Genomic DNA, 18,643 nt, shown 5'->3' with positions numbered 1-18,643 from the left:
TTGCCTTCCTGCCTCAGTGCACGGCACCCAGGCTGGGCCTCAAGGCAGAGGGCAGGCACTGCTCCCAGATTCCACTCAGGGAACTAGGAGGGCATGACAACAGGCAAGAAGCTAGCCAGACGCCCTGAGACTCCCCTGTGTCACGCTACAGTGCTCAGCCCGACCCTCGCCATCCTGCATGCCAATGAAGGTGACTCCAAAGAAACAAAAACAGCCAAGTGTACCTGCTAACTGGGGCCTGTTTTGATCATGACCCCAATACCACAATCTCCAACTTCCCCAGGTTGGTCCCAGATTCCACTCAGGGAACTAGGAGGGCATGACAATGAAGGTGACTCCAAAGAAACAAAAACAGCCAAGTGTACCTGCTAACTGGGGCCTGTTTTGATCATGACCCCAATACCACAATCTCCAACTTCCCCAGGTTGGTCCCCACCTGAGCCCCCCTGCTACAGGGGCAACCCACCAGGTCCGCAGCTTCTCTTTTCTGGCTGTGGCTGCAGTCCCGGCCTCTTGGGAGACTGGCCTTACCTCAGGCTGACGAAAAGCTACCACCACGCTGGGGATGAGGGCCGGCAAAGCTGAAAGATGCAGAACTGAACTCCACCCCTGAGGCAAAGGAAGCCAGCAGGCCCTTAGCAAAGACAACTGTGCTGCCCTGATGCGCCGGCTGAAAAATCTTCGAGACGGGAAAGTGAGGGGCCAAAGTGAAGGAAGAAGAAATCCTGGTGGGTTTCCTTTCTGCCTCACTCTCCACCGCTAGCTTCCCTAGAGAGCTAGAGCAAACGGGGGCTTCAGGGTTCAGAGGGGAACACAGGGACTCAAAAAGTAAATGTTAGGGAAACTATAGGAGAAAACACCAAAATATCTCTCTGCCCATAACAGTGTCTGCCCCAAATTTCCAGGCCAGGCCAGCACTGGCCATTTCAAGAGATGTTGTGTAGATTAAACCATCTGCCCTCAAAAGACCAGCCATCTTCAGAGTCATGCCACGCTGTCCCCTCCCTGGGCTCACGAGGCCCCGCAGTCTCTGCTTTGGCAGGAAACGCCTGCCACGTAAATGACTGGTATCACACCCACTCTCCTGGGGCGCGGGGTGTTTTTAATTTGAAAGTCATCACCAAAATGACAAAAAACTGTCACCCTGCTATTCCAGCCGCCATTTGTATGTAGAGCGACCAAATAGTTGAAAGGGAAAGCTCTTCCTTATGCCCCATTCCTGATAGACACAGAAGAAAGGGCAGAAGCAGAGACCTAAGTGCAGTCATCAGCAATGGCACTAAAACCACTGGGAGAAAGGGTGATGGAGAACTTCCTAACGGCTGGGTCCGACGAACAGCCCAGAACCCACCGCTTCGTGTGGGAGACCATGCAGCAGAGTCAGCCACTGCACAGAAAGGACGCCTGCGGGAGGTGGGACCTGGGACACAGGCCTCCAGACCTCGCGCTTGGGGCTGGAGAATCAGGGGAGTCAGGGGAAGAGCATCATCAGGAGCCCTTCAGCCGGGGCACAGTGTGGGATATTCTCCCAGCTCCTCCACCAGGGAAGGGTTGAAACGAAGAGGGGGGACTGTTATACTGGGCGACCTACCACCAGGAACAGTTTGGGAGCCCATTGGGATCCTGATTCAACAAACCACCTATGAAGAGAGAGTTCTAATATCAGGGAAATTTGAATATGGACTGGATATTGGATGGTTATGGGGGAGTTGTTGATTTTGTTTGTGTGATAATAGTATTATGGGTATGTTTTTTTTAAGTCCCTGAATCTTTTGGAGATGGTTGAAAACACATATTAAAGCACTTAGGGAGCACTGACTTATTTATACTCTCCTCTGAGCTCACCTGGGACTAACAGTGGGTTTATAGCAGACCCCTGAGGAGGTAAGGGGGGTAGCCTTGGGCCAAGACACAGGCTTTGTCCTCATTGTCCTGTGACTGAGCCCAGCTCCTGGTCCTGTCCTGAGCCTTGTGCCTGTGCTGTGCTAACCATCTACTCACGGCTGCAGGCCCAGCACAGGGCCTGGCACAGGGATCCTGACCCCATCCTGGCACTCACAATGTCTTAGAGCAGTGATGGCGAACCTTTTGAGCTTGGCGTGTCAGCATTTTGAAAACCCCTAACTTAACTCTGGTGCCGTGTCACATATAGATTTTTTGATATTTGCAACCATAGTAAAACAAAGACTTATATTTTTGATATTTATTTTATATATTTGCATGCCATTTAACAAAGAAAAATCAACCAAAAAAATGAGTTCGCGTGTCACCTCTGACACGTGTGTCATAGGTTCGTCATCACTGTCTTAGAGGCACAGGTAACTAACTCACCAGTGAAATCTCACCCAACCAGAGGAGGCCTCAGCCAGGCCTCCACTCAAAACATTTCCAAGAATGTGCCAGGAACAAGGAACAAGTAATGGGTGCCCTCCAGAAGCTTACATCGTGTTGAGGAAATAAGATAGCCACACAAATAAAGGCAGAAGGTGATCGACACCACAAAAAATGCACAAACAAACTGCACAGGGAGGTTAAAGGGGAGCAGTAAGGTGATTTCATAGGGAATGACATGGCATTATACTGGGCCTTGAACGATGGGCAGGAAGGAGGCAAGGACAGGGCTAGGGAGACAGTCCAGGTGGAAGGAACAAAATAGGCAGATGCCCAGGCTGGACGGGCAAAGTCAGACAGGAAGGCGCTTTGGGGCAGACAGGAGATGCCGCAACATCACGCTGAAGAGCTGTAACTTTACTCTGGCCCTGAAGAGCACTGCAGGGCACGAAACAAGGACAGGACTGATGGAAGCTGGGCTGCAGGGCAGCGAGGGACAGCAGGGAAAGGGACAGCGGAGAGGTGAGGCAAGGGGGTCTGGCTGGAAGCCGGCACAACGTGGGGTGGGGGCCATGGCTGGGCCGACCCCAGCAAATCCTTATGCCTTAGCAGTTATTTCTCATCATAAATGAATAAACTGGCATTTTGGTTTATAAAAAGGCAGCAGTGGCTATATTAACAGTCCAGAGCAGAGGTTAAAAAAAAAAAAAGAAAGAAAGAAAAAGAAAAAAAACCCTGAACTAGGACAGGAGCAATGGGGAAGGCGGGAGGGGCCCCTCTGGCAGAGACACTGCCCGCAGGCTCCCCACTTACTGACAGCAGGTACTGTTACCCACCTTTACCCCCACAACCGAGGCCCTGATACATGGAACACTTTCTAATACCTGCTGGGTAAAGGAGATGGAATCCACAGGGCTCAGCTAGTCCCAGAAATAAACTGAAGAAAAAGATTATTTTAAGGACATAGTGGGAAGACCCCAGTGGGTTGAAGACAGGAGACCTGGGGTCTCGTCCGGAATCTGACTTATTAAGTGGCTTTAATGCAGCCATTTCACCTCTGTAAAAGGGGTGATTGCCAAATCCGGTTTGGCTCAGTGGATAGAGCGTCGGCCTGCAGACTGAAGGGTCCCAGGTTCGATTCCTGTCAAGGGCATGTACCTGGGTTGCGGGCACATCCCCAGTGGGAGGTGTGCAGGAGGCAGCTGATCGATGTTTCTCTCTCATCGATGTTTCTAGCTCTCTATCCCTCTCCCTTCCTCTCTGTGGAAAATCAATAAAATATATTTTTTAAAAAAAGGGGGGGGGTGATAAAATAAGCAGGCTAGAGGCAGGGGAAAGTGCCAGCCAAAACTGTTATTACTCAGAGTTTGGAGAGACGCTGGAAAACCTTTCCCCAGAGTCTCCCCATCCAGATACCTTCCCTCTTCTCCAAGTCCCCCATGAGCAGTCATCCTTCTACAGATCGGACAGGAGATGTGCGGGTGGCAGGCCAATCCCCTCTGGTTCCCCACCCCCACCACCTCACCCACCCTTTGATTTGGTACCTACAGTAGAACTGCAAGCCTGACACAGCCATAGGACAGGATATCGCCTCTTATCAGGCCAGACGATGGTTCTCATCGCCCACCCTGGCATCCTGCCCGGCACTAAGAGACAGTCCCTGTCGCCCAGAACCGCCACTTTATTAGCTTCCCTGTCTCCGTAGCCATGTCTTACTCAGCTCCCTGCAGACCCAGCCAGGTCCACCTCCCTCCCTCCTGGGCACAAACATCTTGGCTAATACTCCTGTCCTCATCCCTCCTACTGCTGGAGGCTCCAAAGGTCTGTCACCATCAGCTGCCTCAGACATGGCTGTGACCGCACTCACCCAGCAAAAAAAAAAAAGCTATAAAAATGCCTGGAGACCAGTCTAGCCAGCACAGATAGCAACAGAAAATATGTATGACCAAAAGCACCATGCAGGGGAAAAAGCACTGGGCTTGGAGGTCAGAAACCTGGCTGCCACTAATGAGTCATGTGACCTAGAACAGTCATTCTACCTCCTGACACCCCTGTCTCCGCATCTGTGAAATGGGGGTCACCCTGCCTGCCTTCAGGAAAGAACAAAATGAGGTGATGCTGAGAAAGCACTCTGAAAACTAGGGCAAACCACACATAAAGACTTGGGATTTGTTGTCTTTGGGGCCTTTTATAGGTAGGCTGGCATCAGCCCATGGGAGGGAGGTGGCCCAAGACCAACCGTCGACAATCTGCCCAGGAGGAATGAAAGAACCAACAAGATGACCTCTCCCCGGGGGTCTTGGGCAGAAAGGAGACTAAAAGTTCTAATTAACCACACCCTCCTCCCCAGTTTGCTCCTAACCCCAGATTCACCCTAAAAAAAAAGAGTCTTGGGTCATGGAGGTCAAACCTAAGAAGTGCCCATCCCCTCTGCCAAGGTCTCAGTTCAGACTCACTATAGGTAGAAACAAACATTAAACATCCCTCATGGAGAAGGCAGGCTGACCATAGGTAGAGGCCTGTGTGTGGAGAATGTTGCATTTGTACAAACAAACAAAAACGATGAGGAGAAGAAAATACATAATACATTGGCTTTTAAATGCATGGAATAACTCTGGAAGTAACTAGTAATGTTGGTTGCCTCTGAAGAGAGGAGCTGGGTGACTCAAAGTTGGGACAAGGGCGGCTTTTCATCGTGCAGCCTCTTTACCTTTAGCATTTGAACCAGGTGAACTACTTAAAAATAAATAAGAAGTAAAGGCTCTTTTGCTGGGAAAGGCATACAGGAAACTCAGCTTGGTTTCCTTCCACTCTCTACCACATTTACCTCCCTTCCAGAGGTACAGTCTCCCACTCAGAAATTTGCCCAGTCCCCCACAGCCTTTCCTGTAATTCAAAGTACCACCTCCCCCAGGAAGCCCACCCTGATCACTCTAACCCTGGTGAGTTTGCCCTTCTTCTAATCATTTCCTTCTCTCACACTTTTTATATGCTGCTTTGTAGGTTAATTATCCTTCCTGTCTCAGTCTTGTCTCAAACGTATTTTCACCCTTTTAGGAAAGAGCTATACATTTTCTCTCTCTTGTTTTCTCCAAAGCCCTGACCCAGGCATAGTCATTGCCTGTCATTGCTTCCTAGATGTTGAACAAAAGGAAGAAGAAGAAAAAAAAAAAAAAACGAGCCCTGGCTGGCTGGGTGATTCAGTCGGTTGTATCATCATCCCGTACACAAAAAGGTTTCGGATCCTATCCCAACCCCCTGGTCAGGACATGTACAGGAGGCAACCAATCGATGTTTTTCTCTCACATTGATGTTTCTCTCTCTCTCCCTTCCTCTCTCTCTAAAATTAATAAAAATATATCTTTGGGTGGGGATTTAAAAAAAAAAAAAAGCAAGCAACTGCATCTGCATTGCTGTAGGGGGAGGAACCAGATGGCTCGGGAGTGTTCTGTCCCAGTGGAACAGGCATGTGACGTATCGGGAAAGGTCAGGAAGTCTTGTCTCTGCTGATGCTCCGAGGCCCTGAGCTACTACATAAGCCAAGGGGAGCAAATCTCCTTGAGGTGGGGGGGGGGGGCAGTACGTAGTACCAGGGCGCAGGCCGAGTTTCGCAGGCCTCCCACATCTCCTGAGACACACCCTGGTAGCAGTGATACCTTCCTTCCAAAAGTGCCAGGCAACGCCCCATCCCAAGACAGACACAACAGGCACAGAGACACAGACTAAACATGCTTATCCCAGTCAGCCAAGGCCTCACACTGGAGTAGCAGGTGATGCTTACAGAGCCCCCAAGGCTAACCCAAGGACTGCTTTGAAGAGGAGAGAGGAACCCTCGGAGGACAGCTGCTGAGCACCTGGCCCCATGCTGAGCTGACCCGTGGGAGACATGGAAGAAAACTGAGATGGGCGGTACAGCATGGTGGTGGAAAACACAGAACGGGAAGCCCGGCACCTGGGCCTAACTCCTGGCTCTACCCTGTACTGTGTGCCTTTAGAAAAGTCACCTGGCCTCTCTGTTTCCCCATCTGTTAAACACAGTAACAGTGCCTGTATCTCTAGAGGTTGCTGTGAGCTAACTTAAGTCAAGTCCTTAGAACAGTGGCAGCACCTAGAAAGGGCTTAATGGATAACACACTAGGCCAGTCAGTGATGGCGAACCTTTTGAGCTCGGCGTGTCAGCATTTTGAAAAACCCTAACTTAACTCTGGTGCCGTGTCACATATAGAAATTTTTTGATATTTGCAACCATAGTAAAACAAAGACTTATATTTTTGATATTTATTTTATATATTTAAATGCCATTTAACAAAGAAAAATCAACCAAAAAAATGAGTTCGCGTGTCACCTCTGACACGCGTGTCATAGGTTCGCCATCACTGCACTAGGCCAAGGAGGCCACAATAATCCCCTGAAACAGAGTGCCACATGCTGTCGGTGTGGGAACACGGAGGAGGTGGGGGTGTGTGTCCTCTCCTGGAGGAGGCCTTCCCTGGGCTCTGTCCGCTCTGAACATCTCCAGTGCTCCCTGCCTCGGCACCAAATACCTGGCTGTGGTCCTTCCTCCACATGTTGGGGTCCATCCTCCGAACAAGACCTCCAGGCATGCAGGCGGGGGTGTCCATATCCCTGGACACCCCCTCTCGGCCTCTGCCCAGGCACTCCAGAAAGGCCTCTGGATTAGACTGCCCACCAGGTCCACAGATAAGCCTCCAGGCTCCCACTCCCATCCCAGCTGAAATGTCCCCTCTAAAACCTCATAGGCACTTCCACAGAAAATGCCTTGGGGTGCACACAGGGCCCCAAACGCCTCCTCTTCTGGTGCCAGGGCCTAACAGGAGCCACACAGAGCCCCACCCTTCCTAATTGCCGAGTAGCTGACAGTATGTCCCTCTCCCTCCCCAGCCTCTATTTCCACAGGTCTAAGCATTCTTCTAGCTCTGACATCAGAATTCCAGGATTAAGAGCTGTGCTTCTCTTCCCCACACCTAGGTCAGCTGAAGGTCAAAGTGGCCAGAGACAAAGCCCCTCCCTATGTAGCTCCTTTGAAATGCTGCCTTCTGGGAACTGAAGGCTGCCTTCCGGGTCCCTGCATGCTTACTGCTCAATGGTGTGAGGGCTGGGCCAGCCACTCTGGGCCTCAGACTGACCTGCCAAGCCCAGCTCTCCTGTCTGGCAGCCATTCCTGAGTAAGAAAAATGTAAGGGGGCCTCAGCCAGCTCAGTAAGAAGCAAAGTGATCAGACTTATCCCAGACAGGACTGACAGTCCACACTGTGGGCTTATTTCTATTACTTGGCTGGGAGGAAGGGAAAGCTGCTGCTTCTTCTTTTTTTAATCTTCATGGAGGATATGTTTTTTAAATTGGTTTTAGAAAGAGAAAGGGAAAGAGAGAGAACAAGAGAAACCAATGTGAGAAACATCGATCGGCTGCCTCTTGTATGCGTCCCAACCGGAGATAGAACCCACAACCTAGGTGTGTGCCCCGACCAGGAATCGAACCCACGGCCTTTTGGTGCATGGGACAACACTCCAACCAAGTGAGCCACCTGGCCAGGGCAGGGCAAAGCTTCTTCATGATCACATCATTTTGCAAAGGACTAGAAGAAAAAGAGTACTGATTCCCAGAGAACACACAGATCCCCCCCATTGTGTTAATCATCTGTCCCTGAGCAGGGTGGGGAGGGCAGGGGAAACATCTGGGCAAGGCAAGAGAAGTCATAACACCAGGAGGCAGCAATAATAAGGCACTGGGCAGCCCCCAGCACAGGAAAGGGACAGCCCTCCAGGTCACTTGGGATGGGGCCTCTGCTAAGTGGTGCCTGTCCCTGGCTGCCCACAGGAGGGGAGAACAGGGCAGAGATGGGTCCCACCCAGTGCCAGATGCAGGGGAAGGGGAAGCTGCTGTGCCAGCCTGCAGGAGCTGCCCAGTCTGATAGGGGACTCACTTCCTACCCCTCCCCACACTCCCAGACACTGCTGCTCAAGCAACCCCACATAAAAACTGCCCCATAACTAAGGGAGATGGAGCCTCCTGTGTCCTAATGACTGGCTTCTAAGTACAGCCACACCCTTCCCTGGCAGCCAAAGCCGACTTCCCAGGCCGTCCCACAGGCCTCCAGCTCCAGGTCTGGGGCTGGAACAGGAGCCAAGGAAGCCAAGGACGCTTGTGGCTTCAGCTGCTTCCTGAGGAGCAGTCACATCTGGAGAGAAGGCCGTGGGGTCATGTGCCATCTGCCCCCAACAGTACTCTGCCTGGCATCTGGAGCTAAGGGATAGGTGGATGCCCTCAAAGGCCACCCAACCCTAGGCCAACAGGCTGCATTTTCCTTAGGGTGCCTCTCCCGGTGCCCCTAAAGCCACCCTCAGGAGATCTCAGGCCAGAAGGCTCTGGTCTCAAACCTACGTCCTCCTCGGCCACAGTCTGAAAACCAATGCCTCTGTCTGACCAGAGCTGACAGAGCCTCTTAGGGGCCACAGTCAGCAGCCTGTACATGGTCACAACAGCTTTACTCTAAGGAATGAAAAAAGAAAAACTGGCCCCAACCCAGGCGAGCCCACCGCCTCAACTTTCCCAAGGGGCCAGGCCCTAACCACCAGGCTCCAGTTTTATCAGGAGCTCTCACACTTCTGCATGCACCCTGCCATCCTCAGTCTTTCCTAGGTTCTACGTCCTATACTGTCTAACCACTGATCCAACAAGCCCAGGACAGGGGTGCTTTATTTTAATTTTTTTTTAAAGAGAGGAAGGGAGAGAGAAAGAAAGAAAGAAAGAAAGGAAGGAAGGAAGGAAGGAAGGAAGGAAGGAAGGAAGGAAGGAAGGAAGGAAGGAAGGAAGGAAGGAAGGAAGGAAGAAAGAAAGAAAGAAAGAAAGAAAGAAAGAAAGAAAGAAAGAAAGAAAGAAAGAGAAACATTGATTGGTTGCCTCCCACATGCACCCCAACCAGAGATCAAACCCACAACCAGGATATGTGCCCTGAAGGGGAATTAAACCCGCCACAATTTGGTGTATGGGATGACACTCCAACCGAGCCACACAGGCAGGGGTTCTTTAAGGCAGGACCACACAGAGCACCCACGGGAGTGCACTAGGAAGGGTGCTGAAGGCAAAAGCCAGAAAGGAAACAATTGGGAAGCATCTCAGGATTTTCAGAACCATGACTCACGTGTGGCTTTACTAAGGGGAAAGGGTTATAACCAATCTCCTTGTGTATTATGTTAAATTTTGTTTTGAGAATTTAATTATTTGGAAAGTCTCCAGTGAAATCCCTCACCGCAAAGAGTATCCCACTGACAAAGGATCTTTGTGGGCTGATGAGGTGTCTAGCACTCCATCCAAAACCATCTTCACCATCACCACACAAAGTAGGGCCCAGAGAGTAACCCCAACACTAATATTTTGAAAGCTTGCTATGGTTCTGGAACTACATGAAGGCTTTTATAGATGCTATCTCATTTCTATCATGGCCTTTGTAGAAATGAGGAAACAGGTTAAGTAACTTGCCAGCTAGGAAGTCATGGAACTGGGAGTGAAAGCCCCATCTCCAGGTTCTTAAACCCTGTGCTGTCCTGCCTTTCCGAAAGGGTACAGGCAGCTCCCAGGAAGGCTGCTGGGAAGAGAGCTGCAGGCTGAGCCAAGCCTGGCTTCAAGACTGCAGGCCCCCAAGCCAGCCCTAGTTCTCCAACCTCTAGCAGTAAGGAGAATGGTGGAGGGCTGTGAAGGGCCAGCCAGTTTTATCAGGAGCTCTCACACTTCTGCATGTACCCTGCCATCCAGTCTTCCCTAGGCTCTACGTCCTAAATTGTCTTCCCCATCACATGAGAGGCTCTTCCAGGGCAGGGGATGTCTCTCAGATCAAAGCCGTCAGACATTGTGCACCAACCATGTCCAGAAACTACACCAGATATTTTAATTGCATCCTCATTTCACCCCTTACATCAACCCTGTGAAAGTGCTAATTAGCCCCATTTTACAGATGAGAAAACTAAGGCACCAAGAGTTTACTTGACTGGCCAGAAGCTGGCAGGTTTGGGACTGGAATCTGGGCTGTGCCATTCCACAGGCCCCTCCTCTTATCCGTGAGGCTGCCCTTCCCTAGCCTGGTCCTGTCTTGGCAACACAGGGCTACCATCTGCCCTCCTTGAGACCACCACACCTGGTTCCTGAAGTTAAAGTGTGATACTGTTCTTTTCCAAAACTGAGGAGGGTAAACCCCGGTCCTCTCCATCTTGTCCTCTGCCCAATGGGCAATGTGCAGACTCACTGTCTTAGCAGCTCCAGGGAAGGTCACCAGGAATGGCCATTAGAGCCAGAGGAGAGAGGTGGGGACCAGAGTGGGGCAGCAGTCCTCACCCTCTGTTGGTGGGCATGGTGTGAGGTCCAGTGGACTAGGAGATTAGGCCAGTTTCACAGGCTTTTCCTCTGTCCACCACAAGTATCCCTCTCCCCCTGCCCCCTCCAGGTTCTATAAATAATCCAGGTCAATACATCTGAGGAAAGGCAGCGGGTTGGGTGCGGAAAGATCCTGGTGCAAAGAGGACTTCTACAAAGTCAATTAAGGCTCCCATTCTGATCAGGGGGTAGCAAGTCAAATTCTCCAAGGGGAACTGTCCTTGGCTGAAAACAGGCCCACCTGGGCCTAAGGCATAAACAGCTCAGCTGAGTCAGACCCACAGCCCAAGAAGAAAGCAAGGGCAGGAACTGGGGGAGGAGGGGGGGATCAAAGGCCCCTCCCAAGTCACTGCCCTCACAGAAGCCCCTCCCTACAAGCCTAGAGACGTGTGTGTCCCCCGGATGTGTCATCTACCAGCCTGGTCAGATTAGCTGCGAGGTGGAGGTTGAAGGACTAAGAAAAAAAGGGGAGGAAAGAATTTGGGGACAGGAGCCTCTCCAGAAAAAAGGAAGGGCTAAGAGATCCAGGGGAGAGTTTTCAGCCCCACACCCACCCCCTTAGGCTCCCTAGGCCAGGAAGGAGGGAGAGGACAGAAAAAGTGAGGAAAAAAGAAAACAAAACAAGGGCCAAGCTATACCACATGATCCCACACCCGGCAACCAAACAGCAAGTCATGAGGGAAGGAGAGGAGAAGGCCAGGGGAGGGGGACATGGAGCCAGGCCAGACCTGCGGGGAGCCTGCCCTGTGCTTCCCACCCAGGCCACTAAGAGCCATGAAGACCCTTCCCTACCCACACTTTGAAAAATGTTCAAGGTCAGATCCTTTTCTAGCCAACTCCTGCTTTCCTCTGGGTCTGCACCAGGCTCATCAGTCTCCTCCAGCAAGCCTTCCTACATTTACGCCGATGGATGCCATTCCCATCAGGCAAACTTTCCCAGCACCTGTCCCCACCTAGGCACACCCCTGCCCTCATGCCCTTACCCTCCCCACCCGGGACCCAGGAGGCCCGGGGGAGGTGTCGCCCCAGTGGCTGAGTGATCCACAGCAGGTCGCCAGCCCTGGGGACTGGCCTCCAGACACTGCCCACGCCCAAAATAGGAAATGAGGCTCCCAGTCTGAAGCCTTGATCTTCACACAGGGAAGGTTAAACGCTGCCAAAATAAATGACAAAAAAAACCCACTGGCCCCTCTAGGTGGAAGTGACTGGGAGATGATCCCCAGCAGTGCATGCGCCACTGCTGTTTCCACCTCAGGCAGGACCGGCAGGAGCCTGAAGACTGATTAAAGCGTTTCCTCGCTTTACGTAGAGGAACTCTTGCGTTCAGGCCAGGGACTCAGAGGGACAGGGTCCGGGGGTGTGTCTAGGTGGCAGAGGACACATCCCAGCTCCAGACAAGAAGCAGATGCCCTCGCAGTTTCTAGGTCGGGGGGGGGGGGGCACCTCGAGGACAGCACTGCCCCTTCCTTCTCCCACAGGGTGAGGCGGCACCTCTCCATTCCCCTGAGGGCCTGGCTTGGGTCAGGTGCCTGCAGTTCTCCTCCCCTTCCAGGAAAGGGAGACCAGCCCGGAGGCCCTATGGCCCCGAGATTTTCCTTCTTGAGGTTCCCACAGTCCAAGAGCCTCTGGACCCCACTCCTAAGGTTCCTGGACAATTTACATCTAACGCTAGGCCGCCGTTCACACCTCCCGGGGCCTCCCAGGGCCCACCAGCGGCCAAGCACAGCGCACCGTTTAGGAACGGGTAGGGGGGACCCCGAAATGCTTAGAACCAACGGGTCGGTTTACGCTCTTGAGCCCTTGAGCGCGAGGCGGAGGGCGCACCACCCCGGCCGGGCGCGGTTCAGGGTCCCGCTCTCCCACCCGCCCCGCCCGGGGAGGCCTCTCAGCGTGTGCGCCCCCGCGCCCCGCACTCACTGTGTGTGCTGGGCGCGGCCTGCGCCGAAGACCTCGTCCAGCGCCACCGTGGCCTGGCCCAGGAACTTGTCGACGCCGATGAGCGAGCGGTGCATGGTGGTGAGCACCAGCTCGCAGGCGGCCGAGCCCGCGGCCCAGGGCGCCGGGCCGGCCTCGGCCTCCTGCGCCCGCAGCAGGCCGTCCAGGGCGCCGGGCGGCAGCTCGAAGGAGCACTCCTCGCGCCACTCGGGGCAGCCCGGGGTCTTCTCCACCACCGACGTGCTGTACTTCTCGCGGCCCACCTGGATCACCGTGTACGCGTCGCTGGTGCTGCCCACGCCCGAGCTCTTGCCTCGCAGCCCGCGGGCCCGCAGCACGGTCACCTGGACGTGCGTGGGGAGCCAGCGGGAGGGCCCCGCCGCCGGCTCGGCGCCCCGCACCAGGGCCATGGCAGCGGACGCGGCGGCGGGCGAGGCCGGCCCCACCCGGCGGAACCACCGGGACCGAGTGACAGACTGGGCAGCGGCGGGGGCTGTCAGGAGCCGGCTCGGAGGACCGCCGCCGCCCGCTCTCCCGGCCGCCGCAGCTGCGGGATGGGCTGAGCCCAAACGGCCGCCGCCTCCCGCCGCCCCACCTCCCCGGCCGCCCGCCGGCCGCGCCGCGACGTCAGCGCCCGCTGTCAGCGCCCCGCCCCTCGCCCCGCCCCGCGGCTCTGGGCCAGCCCCGCGCGGCGGTGCGGCAGCGCTGCGGAGGCGCCGGCCCCGCGCCCACGCCCGCGCCCGCGCCCGCGCTTAGGCCGCCGCAGACCCGCGCGCGCGGAGCTGGAGGGGCCGCGGGGCGCGCGGCCTCTGCAGAGAGGTGGGCGTGGCTCCTGCAAGCCCCGCCCCCGACTCGGGGCACCAGCTCAACCCCGCCTGCTGGGGGCCAGCGCGGCACCCTCGGCCGGTTCTGAAAGGCCCGCTTCGCGCCTCCCGGCCAATCCCGAATCTTCCCTCGGTAGGTCCTTGCTCTCGCCGCAAAATGCCCCGGCCCGGCGCGCCCCTCTGGGGAGGACCAACCCCTCGGCGCAGGATCGTGGCGGTGAGGCCAGACCCGGCTGCCCTCCTCATCTTGAGCCGCGCTCCCCCTTCCCTTTGCCCGGGAAGATCCCCGGCTGGAACTAGAAGCGATTCCCTCTTCGCCACGGGACGGTCCCCGCGTCGGCGACCGGGAAGCAGCGGAGCCGCCGCTGCCTCCAACCTCCACGCGGGAGGGGACCGTGGCTGCGGCGCGAAGGGCCAGAGAGCTGGGCTCGCCCTCAGCGGACACCGCGGCGGAGAACAGAGTGATGAATAAATGAGTGGCCACATCAATATTTAAGTGTTCGCTCCGAGCGCTGGAGCGCAGCCGTCACGAGCTGGGGGAGACTGTAGGCTCTGGTGGAGGGGTTAAGCGATTACTTTCACCCCGTAAGCGCCTACTATGTGCAAAGCCCTACTTTCCCGCGTGGCTTATTATTAATAGTGATAACAATTGTTAATAATGACAGATGCTGAATTCTAGCCAGTATTAGTTTGTGCTCTTTATATGCATTACCTCATTTTGGAGTAACCCTGGTGGGTAAATATAATTTTTATCCCTGTTTTTTCCAGAAGATAAAATTGCAATTTAGAGAGGTTATGCTGCCCAAGATCCTTAACTGGCTGAGGAAGGATTTGAATTCACAGAGATGACCCCAAAGCCTGAACTTTCTTTTACTTTCAGAGCCTGTACTTTAAAAAAAAAAAAATGTAATGCAACACACACATATACAGCTTTTTAAAAATCAAATAGGACAGAAGTGCTTATGATGAAAGCAAAAACTCCCTCTCCACCCCTGGAATCAGGGATAGCACTTACAGCCATTTGTGCGTAGGTCTTGTGGTTACCTCCATATTTTTATATAAAATGCTTACATAGCTATATTTAGATTGATCAGGACTGTCCATTACTGTCTTCTTTCTATGATGGATAACGATTTAATGCTCTCACACTCACTTCCCTTTCTCAGTCTTGTATAGTTAAGCTATTGTTTTCAGTTCCTCTATGGAATGCCTTTTTCCTGGAAACCTTTACTTCTTCTCGGGGAGACTCTCCACCGTACTGCTTGACTTGCTATGCTGTGAGCGGAAGATGCCAAAATCCCCACTCTGCAGGCCATGTCTTCCACCAGGAATATGGGTGTAGGCAACCAGTACAGGAGACCTATGGGAGCACAGGAGACCTATGGGAGCACAGCCGCCAGAGGCCCAATCCTGGCAACCTCCCACCTTAACTCTATGATCATGTGACTGGGGTAGAGGAGTCCTTGGCACTGAGCCCCACTCCAGAATCCCTGTGCACAGCACCTCGCTTTAGAGACAGTCTATGGATCTTGGCTCTCTGCCACTTAGCAGCAATGAGACCTGAAGTTTGAGCCAGCTCTCTTGCCTCTCTTGGCCTCATGTCCTCATCAAGAAAATGGGGACAATGATTCCTACTTCAAACATGAGAAAATGTGGTCAAAGGTTGTAATGCAGTGGAGACCGTCACGAATGATCTGCGGGCACCTGCACAACATATACAGCCTTTTTTCCTGATTCTAAAAGTAACTTGGAAAATACAGAAAATATACAGAAGAAAGTCAAAATAAATCATACCTGCACTATCCAGAAATAAAAACTGCTAAAAAACTTATTGTATTCCCAGTCTTTTCTCTACACTATATGTTGTTGTTTTTTATATATTTTACTAGAGGCCTGGTGCATGAAATTCATGCATGGGTAGGGTCCCTAGGCCTGGCCAGCAGTCAGGGCCAATTGGGGCCTTCCAACTGCTGACTGGGGCCTCCCTTTCCCAGCTGCCAGCTACCAGCTGGGGCCTTTCTTCATTCCATGCCACCCCCTGGTGGTCAGCGGCATGTCATAGCAAGTAATTGGTCTCCTGGTCGAACTCCTGGGGGGACAATTTGCATATTAGGCTTTTATATATATAGACTAATGGCCCATTGCACGAAGATTTGCGCAACAGGCCTTCCTTCCCCTGGCTGCCGGCAGCGGTTTTCCTCCGGCACCCAGGACCCAGGCCTTTGATCCGGCCGCAGCAGCGAGACTTGGCTTCTCTGCTCCAGCTGCTCCCAGCCCCTCCTTTTTTTTTTTTCCCCAGCTCCTGTGAGCAACTGTAGTATAATGGCTAAACCTGTGGGCTTTGGCATCCTGGTTCTACCATTTATATGTATTATCTCATTTACCCCAAGAGACAACCATTTAAGGCAGGTGGGATTGCTATCCTCAGTTTTACTGATGAGAAAACTAAAGCAGAGAGAGGTTGAGTAATTTTCCCCAAGTTTCCAACTGGAAAATTGCAGAGACTGGACTTGAACTCAGTTCAAGTGATTCTTCTGCCTGTGGCAATTTGCCCCCATACTAGGCTGTTGGTCATCTGAGCCCTACATCCATTGGAAGCTAAACATGAAGTATTTTCATACCCATTTTACAGATAAAGATATTGAGGTATAAAAAAAATAGGAAAAAAGTCATCACCCAAAAAAAAAAAAGATATTGAGGTATAAAAAGGGGTTAAACAGACTTACTTGAGGTCACAGAGTCAGGATGAAACCCCCCCCCCCCACACTTTAAGAATAGATTTCCCGCCCTGGCCGGTGTTGCTCAGTGATTAGAGCATAGGCTTGCACATTGGAGGGTCAAGGTTTCAATTCCATGTCAAGGGCACTTACCTGGGTTGCAGGTCTGATCCCCACCCCTGGTTGGGGAGCATGTAGGAGGCAACCAATCAATGTGTCTCTGTCACATGGATGTTTCTCTCTCTTTCTCTGCCTCCCCCCACCTTCTTCCCCTCCCCTTTCCCTTCCACTCTCTTGAATCAATGGAAAAAAATATCCTCACTCCTCAAATGAGGATTAAAAAAAAAATTAAAAGGAGTGGATTCCCCAAGGACTTTGTAAATGAAGATATCTTTGCCAAACTACAACTAAAATATATTTGTCACTCTGTTTCATCTGTTTCCTAGCTCTCCAAACTGCCTGGTCTGCCTTCTCCTGCCTGCCTCCCTCCTCATCTCATGGAGTAACAAGGCTCTAGGAAGGAGCAAAGAGAACTCAGATGGGCTCCTCCAGCTCTCCCTCCCCCTGCCTGGCCCACGCAGTTCGGCAAGCTCAGGCTTCTTGCTGGCCCGGATTGGGGCTGTGGGAGGGCACTGAAGTCAGGCAGGGCTACCCTGCTGGCCACTTGGCCCAGGAGGAAAGGGCGGGGTCTGCTAGCTGTCTTCAGGGGGGAAATGAGCAGAAACTACCAAGACACTGACTTGGCCACCTAGAGGTGTGTCTCCCTCTCTAGAAGATGAGACCACCAACCCCCTCCACGCAGACACCCCCCTGCCGGGAGGGTTAGAGGACCCCCTGGGTGTGCTCATGCCTTCCTGGTTGTCTCCAATATTCAGATCTTCTAAACTTAAACTTTTTATTTATCTATCTATTTATTTTAATATATTTTATTGATTTTTTACAGAGAGGAAGGGAAAGGGACAGAGAGCTAGAAACATCGATGAGAGAGAAACACCAATCAGCTGCCTCCTGCACACTCCCAACTGGGGATGTGCCCGCCACCAAGGCACACGCCCCTGGCCGGAACCGAACCTGGGACCCTTGAGTCCATAGGCCGACACTCTATCCACTGAGCCAAACCGATCAGGGCTATTTATTTATTTATTTTAAAAATATATTTTTATTGATTTCAGAGAGGAAGGGAGAGGTAGAGAGGGATAGAAACATCAATGATGAGAATCATTGATTGGCTGCCTCTTGCACGCCCCCTACTGGGGATCGAGCCCGCAACCCGGGCATGTGCCCTTGACCGGAATCCAACCCAAGACCCTTCAGTCTGCAGGCCGACGCTCTGACCAGTGAGCCAAACCAGCCAGGGCATAAACTTAAACTTTTTAATGTGAACATAGGATGTTGGTGTTGGGTGGAGACAGAAAGCCCATAAATACTGATTGTGTGAAGTTGCCATTAAAAACCTTTTAGGAGGGCAGATCCTGGTAACTCAGAAGATGACCCTTGTTTCTGCTGGACACTTGGATGTCCCTCAGCTTGGATTTGTCTGATGTTTTTGTCGTGATTAGCAAGTGGCTCTGAGTTCTTAGAAAGGCACAAACGTGAAGGGCCCTTCTTGTTGCATTGTCGGGGGTACATGCTCCTCAATATGAGTTATCACAGGGACTTTCATCTAGATTTCTTGATTAAGGTAAGTAACGTCTGCCAAGTTTTGTCATTGTAAAAATCACTATTTTTCATATTCTATTCTTTGAAGGCGAGGCTCTGAGTCCAACCACACTCAAAGAGAGTAGAATTAAGCTCCACTTCTTGGAGGGGGCAGAAAAAACATGTATGATTTAGAATTTTTCCATAAGGAATATTTTTCTCTTCTCCTCATTTACCTTAGTTATTCACTCAACCCTTTATTGATAGCACTATAAACTCCTGGGTATTTATGTTATTTTATAGATTACACTCCAATACTATTGTGATTTATTTTGTGGCTCAAATCGTTCCAGCTCTGGCCTTTGGGAGTTCTGTCCTCTAACCTCTCCTACCTGCCCCTCCCTCCTGGATTGCTAGATGGCATCTGTGTTCAGGTTGGCACCAGAGTTGTTTATTTTCCTGAGGACTTCCTTACTTTCTAGCGTTACAAAATGATGTAGGCTCATCTTATACTTCCCCTGCCCTGCTCCTAGAATCAGCCATTTCTCCAAGGAGCCTGGTTCTTTTCACTGGAGAATGATATTTAGAAACCATAGTCTGGGGCCTGGGTGTGCTCATTGCCATTGGTGTATTTACTCATTGTTTAAAATGTGCCTTTCAAGTTTCTGTGTACCTCTTCTAGTTCTTTTCCCTTGCAATTTATATTTTGAAAAAAACTGGATTGTTTGTCCTGTGGTCTGTATTTTGCTGGTTACATCCCTGAGTTGTTGTTTAACATTTTTCTCTGTCCCACATAGTTCCTAAAAACTT

At 52.1% G+C, this 18,643-nt stretch overlaps 2 protein-coding genes across 5 annotated transcripts in view; one reads left to right on the top strand and one right to left on the bottom strand.

The window, feature by feature from the left end:
- The window catches only part of RAB11FIP5 (RAB11 family interacting protein 5), a 36,633-nt gene extending 23,348 nt beyond the window's left edge, over positions 1–13,285 (bottom strand). Inside the window, exon 1 of one of the 4 annotated variants that reach the window (XM_059659425.1) lies at positions 12,637–13,285. In XM_059659425.1, the coding sequence (XP_059515408.1) occupies positions 12,637–13,064 (428 nt within the window). In that variant the 5' untranslated portion in view covers positions 13,065–13,285. The remainder of the gene's footprint in view (positions 1–12,636) is intronic. The other 3 variants (XM_059659426.1, XM_059659427.1, XM_059659428.1) reach the window with 3 other exon arrangements.
- Positions 1–18,643, top strand: part of CCT7 (chaperonin containing TCP1 subunit 7) — a 354,827-nt gene that overhangs the window by 257,071 nt on the left and 79,113 nt on the right. The gene's annotated exons all lie outside the window — the stretch shown is intronic.

Source organism: Myotis daubentonii, chromosome 12 (assembly GCF_963259705.1).
Source record: "Myotis daubentonii chromosome 12, mMyoDau2.1, whole genome shotgun sequence".
NCBI lineage: Eukaryota > Metazoa > Chordata > Mammalia > Chiroptera > Vespertilionidae > Myotis > Myotis daubentonii.
Note: the sequence above shows the minus strand (reverse complement) of the source record. Positions and strands in the feature narration are given on the sequence as shown.